We start from the raw sequence: 12,196 nt of genomic DNA on the forward strand, positions 1-12,196 counted from the left end.
ATATTTTGAGAGAAACGGAGCAAATGTCCTTGTGGACTCTCTCTCAGTGGGGTTCCCCAAAGCAGGACAGAGGAATGTCCCCCAGAATTTAGCTGCCCCAAGTGACTGCCACACAGATGTGCTCAGAGTCACCATAAAAAAGCAGCTTTCAGGCCTCAGTCTGGATTTGGATATCCTCTTGGACTGAGCTGGAATCCCCAGGTTCTAGCTCAAGCCCTGTCCAGAGGATCAGGGTCTCTACTTGTGTGCTCTCCAAGGGGGAGGAATCCCAGAGAACTGAGCAATTAAAGTCTGGAGCTCGGTGTGTCTTCCTGGTTTCAGCTGCAAGCTGTGTGAGCTCACATTAGGTCTCAGAGCTGCGCTTAACTGAGGGAAGAGAGGAGCCACAAACACCCCAGACTGGGACTCAAAAGCCTGCCTGTCTCCTGTGGGAAGCTGCCTTTGCCTGCCCACAGTTGCGGCAGCCCAGACCTGTTGGGGGACACGGTGCAGCCTTTCCTCCACTCGTTTGGGAGAGCTGAGGTTTGCTGGCTTGGAGATATCCTCCCCACAGATAGCAGTGCCGTGATTTTGCAACATTTTCCTCAGCCTTCTGGTGAAGTCAGTTAATATTCCATTCTGGGTAGGGTTTTTAAAATTCATTTTTACAGTTTCTATGGTCTGCAGATGGTCAGGAGCAGGAGTACCTGGCTAAATACAAAACATGGGTGTCTGCTGACATTTTTCAAGCCTGAATTCTTGAACTAAAATAATTCAAACTTCCTCTCTGAACAAACAGGCAGCTACCATAGGGCTGCAACTGTTTTGCATGAAGAAAAAAACATCCGAGTGTTTTTTACCACCTGGGCTCAGTGCTGTGGAGCAGGCAGAAGTGTTTTTGGGGGAAATGTGGAATCACTGTCCCTAGTGTCCATATAGCTTGCTTGGATAGATAATCTCAGGAGAGATAAGAGGATGCTGATTACACATATTACTTCTGGGCACTGGCTGATGGCCCCTGCACAGTCTGGTCTATTTTTAAGCCATTTCATGGTGTAAAGAAGATAGAAAGTTTCTAAACCTTTCCCTGGCTGTCTGTGGGACTCTCCTTGCTGGCTGCAGTGGGGATGGTAGTGGCTCACGTGGGGTCAGGATTCAACCTGGACTTATTTTAGAGACAAACTCAAATGAATGTCCTCAGGTGCTGTTGGAGTGGTTGTATTCACAAAGTTTGAGCATTTAAAATATCCAAGTCCTCCTGCGCGGGCGTCTCAGCTCCTGGATTTGCCTCCCTTGAGGATTAACCTCTGAATTGTGTTGTTTCAGGAGGAGCTGCTCAGGGAGGGACTGTCGGACGCTACGATGGCCCCCAGCCCTTCTGATGAGCTCGGCCATGCCAGAAAGCCCCAAGATGCACTGGGCAGGGAAAACCCGTGCAGCCAAACCCCAAATTCCAGTACATCTCCCTGGAGCAAAGCACCGACTGCGCTGGGTGGACACAGAAAGCAGGAGAAGAGCGGGTGGGCAGCAGGGTCAGGGGGTGGTCCCGGCCCTCCCAAAGATGGGGAGAGCACGAGAGACGCTGGGCACCGTATGGAAGTTGTGGATGGCAGCTGGGCCCCCAGCGATGGGCCTCGTGCATGTGATTTGATGTCCTTAGAAGCGTGTCCCAAAAGTGCAAAGCCTGATGGAGCCAGTGGGGAAGGCAGGGAATCACAAGACCCCTTCGGACATCCAGAAAAAGAGGAAGAAATGAAGGAGTGTAAAAAAGAGAAAGAGGACTCTGAATATGAAAGCACAGTCCTGCAGCCTGTTGATTTAGAATTTTCTGAAAGTGGTGATGCCAACATGGAGCACGAACACAGCGAGCAGAAGCAAGGGAATTTGGTATGTCCAAAGGACTTTGGCGTTCCCAGAGAGGGCCCTGTGCCCACCCCCACTGCCATAACATCCCCCTGCCCAGGCAGATCAACACCAGTGCTGTCAGATGGGACTGGAACGGGCCCTCGGGGGCTTCCTGGTGAGGTGGCACCAAGCCTGGACACACTGCAAGAGCCCCGGGAGGCTCTGGCTGCCTCAGGTACAGAGACAAACAGTGTTGGTTTGGCACACACAGCCAGTCCAGCCGATGTGGGGTCACCCCGTGACGGCAAGTCGATGCTGCCGTTACCGGCTGCTCCCAGCCTTGTCTGTGGGGTGCAGCCAGACAGCATCACAGGCGACTTGGGACCTGCTGGAGAGACGCTCGGGGATGGCTTAGTACAGAAAGATGACGATCGTGCGCCCTCTGCAGAAAAGCAGGCGCCTGCTGGGAGCAAAACTGCCAGCACAGCTCACCTCGAGCCACTCTGTACCCAGGGACTGTCTCTAACTTTGTTGCCCGACTCCAGCTCTGTCTTCCTCACGTCTCTGGATGAAGCAACAGATCCCGGGGCTGCTGCAGAGCACCAGGAGGCCACGGCAAGCGTCCAGTCTCCATCCCAGAGTGGCTTGGGAGGGAGCAGCTGCATTTCCCAAAGGTGTGGAGGCGACGTTTGTGCTGACCTCACTTCACTGAGCACCAGTGAATCAAACCCAGAAAGGAACAAGGTTTTGGTAGAAGAACAGTGTAGCAGCCCTTCTGGCAACCACCTAGGTGTGCTGGATGAGTCCTCGGGAGCAGGTGATGGCCAGGGCTTTACCTTGGACTTTACAGCCTTAGCAGGTGACTCTGAAGCTGAGGAGAGCGATGATGTGTGCCTCGGGAGTGACAAAACAAACACAGGGATGGTGACTAACACACCACAGGAGCCAGAGACCTCTCTTCATCACCTCCTGGAATCAGAGCCCTCCTCCTCAGTGAGAGAGGGGATGTCTTCCACGAAGGAGCCCTCCAGGCAGCAGCAAAGCTCTGCAAACGGTCTGTCCTCACCTGCCTGTGGAGGCTCAGCTCCTGCTTCTTCCCGCAAGCGGGACCCTCTCCCCCGTGGCAAAGACACAGACACCCCCCCACGCTCGTTAGAGCAAAGCAAGCAGGGGCCAGTCCTGTGCCAACACGGGAAGCCCTGCGAGCAGGCAGCTGCTGCAGAGGTGAGTGTGGCTGCTGAGAGCCCAGGCTGCTCCTCAAAGCCCAGATATGCAGAAGAGGTGAAAAAAGACCCGGGTCAGTGCCGTGCAGAGCCAGCGGAGAGCTCCTCTGTGGCTGTGCTTGTGTCAGGTAACCCGAGCTCGCTGCCTCTTTCTCCTCCACACAGCCACAAGGCAGGTCTGCACAGCGTCGAGCCAGACTCGGTCCTCACCGTGCACCCCAAAACGTGTTCCCGCAGCGTGAACCTGGCTCCAGATGGTGCCCCAAGGCCCTACTGTGTGGGACAGCTGCCACCAGGCGCCTGCTCTGGGTGTGCCAGCCCCGAGGAAAAAGCAGCAGACATGGCAGTGAGCTATGAGAAGGAACCTATCCTGCAGGAAGATTCAGAAGGAGGAAGCAGCAGCCCTCTCGCCAGTCCTGCATCTTTTTCAGAGGGGGAGTTGCTCGTGTCACTGTGCCAGCCCCGGTCTGTGTGCAACCACGGTGAGGCTGAGGCACCCGATGCGTTTCCTGATCTGCACGGTGCTGGCGTGGAGGCGGGAGAGGGAGGAATCCCCCCTCTCCCCTTCCCAACGTGGCCGGCTCACGGGGGGCTCGCTGGAGAAAGCCTGGAGCTTAGCGATGCTGGAGATCTCCCGAGGGCAAAGCAGCTCCCCATCAAAGACAGACACGTGGGCTTGACCTCTGAAGATCTGTTTGAGACTTTCTCCAGCAATTCAAACCAGGAATATTTTGGGGGGACTTCACAGTCCCTGTTTACAGCCGGGGGTTCCTACAGCACGAGATCCAGGGATGCTGCAGGCACAAGGACTAACTGCGACTCCTCCTCCGCGAGCTCGGTGCACGTGGAGGGGTGCAGTGAGGATTGGGGCTCGCTGGGCTGCTCGTGGGCTGAGCCAGGCTGGCCCGTTGGCCCAAGGGAAACCAACAGCGGGCACGTTCCACCATACGTCAATATTAGGGACAGCCAGGGGGTCGTCAGGGTCTGCCAGAACTTCGTGGTCACCAAAAAGTGCCCAAAAGAGAGGGTGGGAAATTCGCAGCCTTCCAAGGGGCACAGCCACGGTGCTGGGCAGTCTCATTTGTTAAGGTCACTGCGGGGGACTTGGAGGGGTTCTGAGGAAATCACCCAGCACACTTTGGACATGGAATGTCTCCGTTTCCATTATAAGCTAAAACAAATTCTAAGGAATGGGAAACTACCCTTTTCTACCTCCAAAAGCATCTTTCCACAAGACTTTTCTCCCCAGGTGATGTCTGAGACATTGCTTGTGCGAGAAGCTCCCGACCTGCTCTCCCTGCAGAGCAGGAGCCCTCTACAGGTGACGCTCCTGCCCTCGGACCCGCGGCCGAGCGGGCTCAGCCAGCCCCAGCGACGCAGCTGGCATGGGGACCCGTGTAGCCCGGGGCAGGACGCGCTCTGCGACGAGAGGAGCAGGGCCCAGACCACGAGCCAGGGCCGTGCGGCTCCCTTCCACCTCAGCCAGCTCAAGCACAAAAATAAGCTAAAGGACTTGCAGGGGGACATCGCCGTCATCCTCGACGAGTACGCCAAGTTGAACAGGGCGCTGCTGAGCAGGGCTGAGGCGGGGAGCCGGGGCGCGGGGCCGGCGGACGGGGAGGCGGCGAGCGAGCGGCCGCGCGCGTCCCTCCCGCGCAGGGTGGCCGCCTTCGAGGAGATGATCGCGGAGCTGTGCAGCACGCTGCGCTTCCGCCTGCTCAGCGTGGCCGAGGAGGCCTGCAGCCCCCCCGGCATGTTCTACCTGGTGGAGACGGGCACGGACCCTTTCTTTGCAAGAGTGAAGGTAACAATCGGTCCCACCGGCCTGGACGGGGACGGGTGGCCCTGGGGTGAGAGCTGAGGGCAGCAGGAGCTGGTGCAGGACAAGCTTGCTGAGCCCAACATGGGTGGCATTTGGTTTCCTTAAGCCAGGAGCCACCTCTTGCTGTTTCATCTTGGCTCCCACCACCAGAAATTAGAATCATGGAATTGTTTAGGTTGGAAAAGGCCTTTAAGACCATCAAATCCAACACTGCCAAGCCCGCCACTAAACCACGTCCCCAAGCACCATGTCTACACGTCTTAAAAACCTGCAGGGATGGTGACTCCGCCCCTTCCCTGGGCAGCCTGTTCCAGTGCTTGACAAACTTTTCAATGAATAAATTTTCCCTACTATCCAATCTAAACCTCCCCTGGTGCAACTTGAGGCTGTTGCCTCTTGTCCCATGACTTTGAACATCCCCCAGGCCAAAACAGATCAGAGTTCATGCATGAACAGCCCAAACTCAACCCCCACAAGGTGGCTTTTGCTTGAGTTCTTGGTGATGGGTTGGAAACTCTGGGAGGGTGATTGCATGGGAGGATTCGCTGCTCTGAAATAGCAAAGAAGCCCAATGCATGGTACGGTGAGATGCTCAAGGGGGTTTTCTCAAAGGTTTTTGCCATCAAAATTAAATTGCTGCTTCCTCCTCCGCTGCCTGGAGCACACGGTGCCTTTGGCAACCAGACACCATAAGGTGCCCTTGACACCTGGTTGGGGGGTCGTTGTCTTGCTCCTCTGTCCTCATCCCCGGGCACGTGTGTGCTGGGAAGATACTCTCCATACAAACCTGCTTACACGATTTGTGTTTCAGACCTTGCTGAAGACAGACGGCCGCGTGGAGATCGAACCGCCGAGCTTCTGCGAAGCGGAACGCCTGGGCACTGACCGGCTGCTCGTCATCATCAGGAACGAGGACATTTCCTCACACATCCACAACGTAAGGCCTGAGTCTGTCCTTTTTTTTTTTTTTTTTTTGTTCTACCAGCACGATTTTTTAATATTAGGATTTGTTTTAAAGGGTTTTTTTAATTTTACGCTATATATAGCTGCAGATTTAATTGTCAGTCTCAGCAGATACACTGTTCTCTCCACTTGAAAGAACAGTGCTTCACAAAGAGCTGTTAAAAACAAATAGTTCAAAAACATGAAGCCTGTCAGTTCTGCTGTCCTTCTGTCTCCCATTTTTAATCACTGAATAATGTGAGTAGCCCAGCTCAAAGGCGTTAGGCTGGGCTTATCTGGTGTAAAGCAGCAGTTTAGCCAGGCTTTGGCTCGTGGGCTGCAGTGAATAGTGCCGCAGACTTGAGCTGCCTGTAGCTCCCTGTATCACCATCCACGGCCTTGGGGTTGGTCTGTAGAGACACAAATGTTGGGGTGATGCAGATGAGGACAGGGTGGGCTCCCCAGCTCTCCTGAGAGCAGGTGTGAGCTGCAGAGAGGTGCAAATGCTGTTGAAATGCAGCTGTGTGTGCAAAAGCCTGTCTGCCCTGAGCAGGTCCCGTGCTTGCTGAAGCTAAAGCACTCTCCGAACGTGGTGTTTGCCGGAGTGGACAGCCCCGAAGATATAACAGGTCGCACATACCAGGAGCTGTTTCATACCGGTGGTTTCGTGGTGTCAGACAACGAGGTGCTGGAAATGGTAACGCTGGGTGAGTCTCGCTGCGGCCTCTCGCTTGGGTGCAGACACGCCGTGTGGGCTCCCGGCCTTGTCTGCTGGTTTGCTGACACCGTCTGAAAAGGTGCTGTCAGTGTCAGTGTCCTTGGCTCCCGCTTTAGGAGTGGCAATTCTTGCCCTCTGGTGGACACCTCAGACCCCATCTGGATTGTGGGTCTGGGTCAGGGCTCCCAAAAATATCTAAACACAGCGAGGGCCACCAAGATGACCGGGGGGGGTTGATTGCTATCCGGCTGAACAGGAGCCAGCAGTGTGCCCAGGGGGCCAAGGAGGGCAACGGCATCCTGGCTTGTGTCAGCACTGGCGTGGCCAGCAGGGACAGGGAAGGGATCTGAGCCCTGGGCTGGGCACTGGGGAGGCCGCCCCTCGCTGAGGGGGTTCAGTTTTGGGCCCCTCACCCCAAAAAGGCCATTGAATGACTCGAGCGTGGCCAGAGAAGGGCAACGGAGCTGGGGCAGGGTCTGGAGCACAGGTCTGCTGGGGAGCGGCTGGGGGAACTGGGGGGGTTCAGTCTGGAGAAGAGGAGGCTGAGGGGAGACCTCCTGGCCCTCTGCAACTCCCTGCCAGGAGGGGGCAGAGAGGGGGGATGAGTCTCTGGAGCCAAGGCCCCAGCGCCAGGCCCCGAGGGAATGGCCTCAAGCTGCCCAGGGCAGGGTCAGGCTGGCTCTGAGGAAGGATTTCTGTGCAGAAGGGGCTGTTGGGCCTTGGAATGGGCTGCCCAGGGCAGGGGGGAGTCCCCGGGATCCCTGGAGGGGTTGAAGAGTCGGGCTGAGCCAGCGCTGAGGGATCTGGGGGAGTTGGGAACGGTCAGGGGGAGGGTCATGCTTGGGCTGGAGGAGCTGCAAGGGCTTTTCCAACCCAGATGATTCTGTGAAGATGGTCAGGGGCTGGAGCAGGAGTTGTACAAGGAGAAGGGAGGGCAAGGGGGAGACCTTGGTTCTTTCTTCAGCCTCAGTAGGAAGGGGCAGAGGAAACTGAGCCACACTCCTCCTGGAGATGCGTCCTGATGGGACAAGAGGTGACTGGGACAAGTTTCACTTATCCTTTTAGATATTGTGGAGAAAAAAAATCACAGCAAATTTGTTCAAATTGCCAGTACAGGATTCCAGTTTCACAACCCAGGTTGCGAGTCTCCAGCCTTGGAGATATTCAAACCTCACCTAGACAAAGCCCTGAGCAACCTCAGGTGGCCCAACTTTGAGCCAGGCTTGAGCCAGAGACACCCCCAGACACTTCCCTCCGCCCTCAGTCACCTCTGGCCCTTGCTGTCTCCCCAGACCAACTGAAGGAGGTGGTGAGGTTGCTGGAGAAACTGAACAGAAGCGGGAGGTGGAAGTGGCTCCTTCACTACAAGGAGAGCAAGAAGCTGAGAGAAGACATCAGGTAATGGCTCTGCGGTGGCACCCGTGTCACCCCCGCTGTCCTCAACGCACCCGCGTGGTGGAATGGGGTGTCCAGTCAGTGCAGGGACACGGGGCCAGTTAGGTGCCCTTGGTTGGGTGTTGGCTTCTTACAATACAGGTTTGAAGAGTTTTGTTTAAATAAGAATTTTCCTTATCGGTGAGAGACCGTGTGCCTCAAGTCTGGAATTGCTAGAGCTCAGCCTCTGAGCACTGGCAAATAAAGTGTGATAGATCTTTTACATTTATTTTTTTTTAATACCTATATGAGATGGAGCAGCAGGATGTGGGACCTGGAGAGGATCAGATGGCCTGAAACGTTGTGTCTTGCACGTGACCCGGGATGAGGCAGAGCTCTGGCAGCTGCCTCTTGCTCCCCGCTGTATCTCCATAAGGCAGTTCCCCCTTCTCTTTGGCAGAGACGCCCTTTGTGAGGGTTACAGCCTGCAAGGGGCTTCAGACAAGGCACAAATTTACTTTGAGGAGCTGCACATTCCGAAAGCTGCCTCTGCAAAGTGAGCTCCCTCCCCACCAGCTCACCCCAGCTCCTGCACACACACCCCCTTAGCTTTGGGGTACCTTCCTGGGCTTCTCTCTGCCCTATTGTCTCTTTGCTGTTTCTTTTTCTGTCCCATCACATGTGGGATTTGGGGGAGTGGTGAGGAGCTCTGAGCTTGTAACGTGGAGAGGAACCTGGGTGTCATGGGGAGTGCGTAAAATCAAACCCTGGTGGGAAAAGCAGAACTACTTCTGCTGCTATTTGCCACTCACTGTAGGTTATTTGCAACAGCGTGTATTTAAATGATGCAATTTGGAAAAGGGAAGTAAGACAGTGAATACTACCCGTTGAAATGTCCTACTTTTATTACATTTCAACTCGGAGAGGGAGGTTTTTATCAGGCAGGCTGCCTTTGTTAGTGCCAGATTATGGGCCAGAAAGGACAGCTTTCTAGTAACGACCTGCAAACAAAGAGGAAACTGGTTGATTCTCTCTGAGCAGAAAATGCTGCTCCCTCCCAAATGGGGAGAAATCTCAGATCCTCACCACGCTCAGCCTTCATCTGCGGTGACAGCACAGAGTAATCGTCCTGGAGACCTGGTTTTCAGTCCTCAAGTGTTGCAGAAGCTCAGTCAGGTGTTTCGTTGTAGTCTGTGAGACAAGGCCCCAACCTCCGCTGTGGAGCATCTTGTGCTCCATCCTTGGCACTCACGTGGCATCTCGTGATGTCAGTGTGGTGGGAGCACGAGCCCCTGTGTCATGGTTTAAACTCAGATGACAACTGAGCCCCACACAGCTGCTTGCTCACTTCCCCCCCCAGGGGGATGGGGGAGAGAATTGGAAGGGTAAAAGTGAGAAAACTTGTGGCTTGAGATCAAGACAGTTTGATAGGTAAAGCAAAAGCAAACCAGGGGATTCATTCCCCACTTCCCATGGGCAGGCGGGTGCTCGGCCAGCTCCAGGACGTCAGGGCTCCATCACACGTAACGGTGACTTGGGCAGACAAACACCATCACTCTGAACGTCCCCCCCTTCCTCCTTCCTCCCCCAGCTCTACAGGCTGAGCATGATGCCGTAGGGGCTGGGACATCCCTTGGGTCAGCTGGGGTCAGCTGTCCCGGCTGTGTCCCCTCCCAGCTCCTTGTGCCCCCCCAGCCACTCGCTGGTGGGGTGGGGTGAGGAGCAGAAAAGGCCTTGGCTCTGTGTGAGAGCTGCTCAGGGAGAACCGAAACATCCCTGCGTTAGCCACACCGTTTCCAGCACAAATCCAAAACACAGCCCCATACCAGCTAAATTAACTCTTCCCCCAGCCAAAACCAGCACACCCAGTCTGTCGGAGCTGCCTGGGAGCTGTTTTCCTGCTGCGTGCGTACGGTGACACTTCTGTCTCTGTTTAGTGCCGGGCAGCAAGTGGAGAAGCGCCCCCGAGGCTGGAAGAACCACAGACGGGGGGAAGGCAGGTCCTGTCCTACCCGGGGAGGGGAAGCCCCTCACCATTTCATCTTGCCCCTCTCCCAGCAGGGTGGACGCTAACACCCACAAGAAGCATTTGATCCTCAAATCGGGCCAAGGAGCCGATCTCATCGAGGTGCTGCACTACCACGCCTGCGACTCCGGGGGGTCCCCCAAGGCCGAGTACATCAGGTGCTTGTTGAACCTCCAGGTTCAGCACGTCAGCGCCAGGTTCGCCGTGTATCTCACAGGTAAGGCCGGGCTCTGGGCTGCTGTCCTCACCCCCCCCCCCCAAACAAGCACCGTCTTGGATTAGCCTGGGAGGTGGTGGAGGAAGGACCAGAAACACCCCATTTTCCCTCCCATTTCTGCCAGAATCACTTATTTGAGGTGCGGGTCAGGTGTGAGCTGATTCATTGCCGGTGCAGCAAAAGGCAAAATCAATAAATTTTTAGCTGTCTGCTTAATGCTGGCAGTTTTGTGAGCCTGTAGATGGCTTTAGGTCACACCCTTAATTCTGGCCTTGCTGTTTGCCAGGTGGCACTATCCCAGAATCCCAGAACCATCGGGGTTGGAAAAGCCCTCACAGCTCCTCCAGCCCCACCATGACCCTCCCCCTGAGCGTTCCCAACTCCCCCAGATCCCTCAGCGCTGGCTCAGCCCGACTCTTCAACCCCTCCAGGGATCCCGGGGACTCCCCCCTGCCCTGGGCAGCCCATTCCAAGGCCCAACAGCCCCTTCTGCACAGAAATCCTTCCTCAGAGCCAGCCTGACCCTGCCCTGGGCAGCTTGAGGCCATTCCCTCGGGGCCTATCAATCTTATTGTTTCTGCGTTTGCAAAACAGAATAACTGCAGTGGGATTTGGGGATATTTCCTGTAGGTTGCAGAACAAATTTCGTTTTGCTTGTTGGACTTACGGTGCCACTCCTTCCTTTGCAGAAAAGCCCAGCATCAGCAGGGAGGTCCTTGAAAGCAAAGGAATCCTCGTGGCCGACGTCAACACGTTCCTTGAGAAGATGCAGGAAGCAGCTGCTCCCTTTAGAAGAAGCTACTGGTAAGTTTGGAATTTACCCCTTTCCATCACCACCCCCCCAAAAAAAAAAAAAAAAAAAAAAAAAAAGGCTGGGAGCAGCTCTTAGCTTGTTGGCGCTGCCCGGAGCGAGGAGGGGAGCGGGGCAGTAACCCGGGGCCACCTCTCTGTGTTGCAGGTGACGAAGCAAAGCCGCCGTGTGGCTCCTGCCCCGGGCCCTGCGGTGCCAGTTTGGGCCTCCTGGGCCTCTGCAGGCCACAGCCCCGACAGCCCAGTGGGTTTTGGGTGCTGCACCCCAGGAGAGGCGGTGGGGGAAGGTTGATTCTAGTTCTGTATATAGAAATAATTTAAAGGTGGCTAACGCAATTCCTCGCGGGGGGTTTGACTCCCTGCCCCCAAGTTGCATATAGGACAGAGATTATTTTAACGTTACACGGTTCTAAATTATTGGAGTGTTTTCAAGTGAGTAGTGCAGCTGACATCGGAAGAAATAGGAAAATAAAAAAGCTGTTTACTTGAAGTTTAGGAGCGATACGAGTCCACGGGAATAAAGGCACTTTCCAGGTGGCTGTTGCTGTACCTGCAGGACACAGGCCGCGGGGCGGGGGGTACGTTTCAGCCTGCAGCAGTCACTCCGCACTACATTTCAAGTTGCCCCTGTTGCCTCTTGGTACCATTTCACTGCTGGGACTCGAGCGCATTCCAGCACCTGGAAGTAGCCAGACAACAGGATGCAGGAACAAACAAACAAAAAAAATGTAAAAAAAAAAAAAAATAAAAAAAAATCTTTATTTATGGCAGCTCTGACAAAGCCACTCCCAGAGAAAATGCCGCATTAACGACCTTTGTAAGATACCCAACCTCTTGATGTGGAGGACAGGGTTGTCCTCTTTGGTTTTGGGGTGGTTTTTTTAATAAAAGAATGCAAGAACATTATGTACAGGATGTTTTTGTATCGGGTTTGATTAATAAAAACTTCACTTTCCCACACCGCCGCTCTCTGGAGAGGGGTTTCCCGCTCAGCCCCCAGCTTCTCCCCTCAGCAGGGGTGGAAGATGGCAGCTTTCCCAACTCGCCCGTAGCTCAGAACTCAGCTTTGCTCTGTGTAAAGCCCGACTTTGAAGCCCACGCAGGAAGGCAAGAGAGAAGGAAGTGGGCTCAGGGACACGCAGGGCTGCAGGCTCAGCCCCCTCCTCCTTCCCCAGGGGAGAAACTCACCAAGAGCCGGAGGAATAACGGGGTAACGGCAGCGTTGGGGGGAAGGAGCTTC

General features: G+C 55.1%; 1 protein-coding gene across 4 annotated transcripts in view; it reads left to right on the top strand.

Moving 5' to 3' along the window:
- The window catches only part of TASOR2 (transcription activation suppressor family member 2), a 50,801-nt gene that overhangs the window by 33,399 nt on the left and 5,206 nt on the right, over positions 1 to 12,196 (top strand). Inside the window, exons 18-24 of one of the 4 annotated variants that reach the window (XM_074903553.1) lie at positions 1,306 to 4,851; positions 5,681 to 5,806; positions 6,365 to 6,518; positions 7,822 to 7,927; positions 9,962 to 10,146; positions 10,836 to 10,950; positions 11,105 to 11,862. In XM_074903553.1, coding sequence (XP_074759654.1) covers positions 1,306 to 4,851; positions 5,681 to 5,806; positions 6,365 to 6,518; positions 7,822 to 7,927; positions 9,962 to 10,146; positions 10,836 to 10,950; positions 11,105 to 11,108 — 4,236 coding nt within the window. In that variant the 3' untranslated portion in view covers positions 11,109 to 11,862. Of the gene's footprint in view, positions 1 to 1,305; positions 4,852 to 5,680; positions 5,807 to 6,364; positions 6,519 to 7,821; positions 7,928 to 9,961; positions 10,147 to 10,835; positions 10,955 to 11,104; positions 11,863 to 12,196 lie in introns of those variants that run through there. The other 3 variants (XM_074903551.1, XM_074903552.1, XM_074903554.1) reach the window with 3 other exon arrangements.

The sequence above is a fragment of the Athene noctua genome, chromosome 3 (genome assembly GCF_965140245.1).
Source record: "Athene noctua chromosome 3, bAthNoc1.hap1.1, whole genome shotgun sequence".
NCBI lineage: Eukaryota > Metazoa > Chordata > Aves > Strigiformes > Strigidae > Athene > Athene noctua.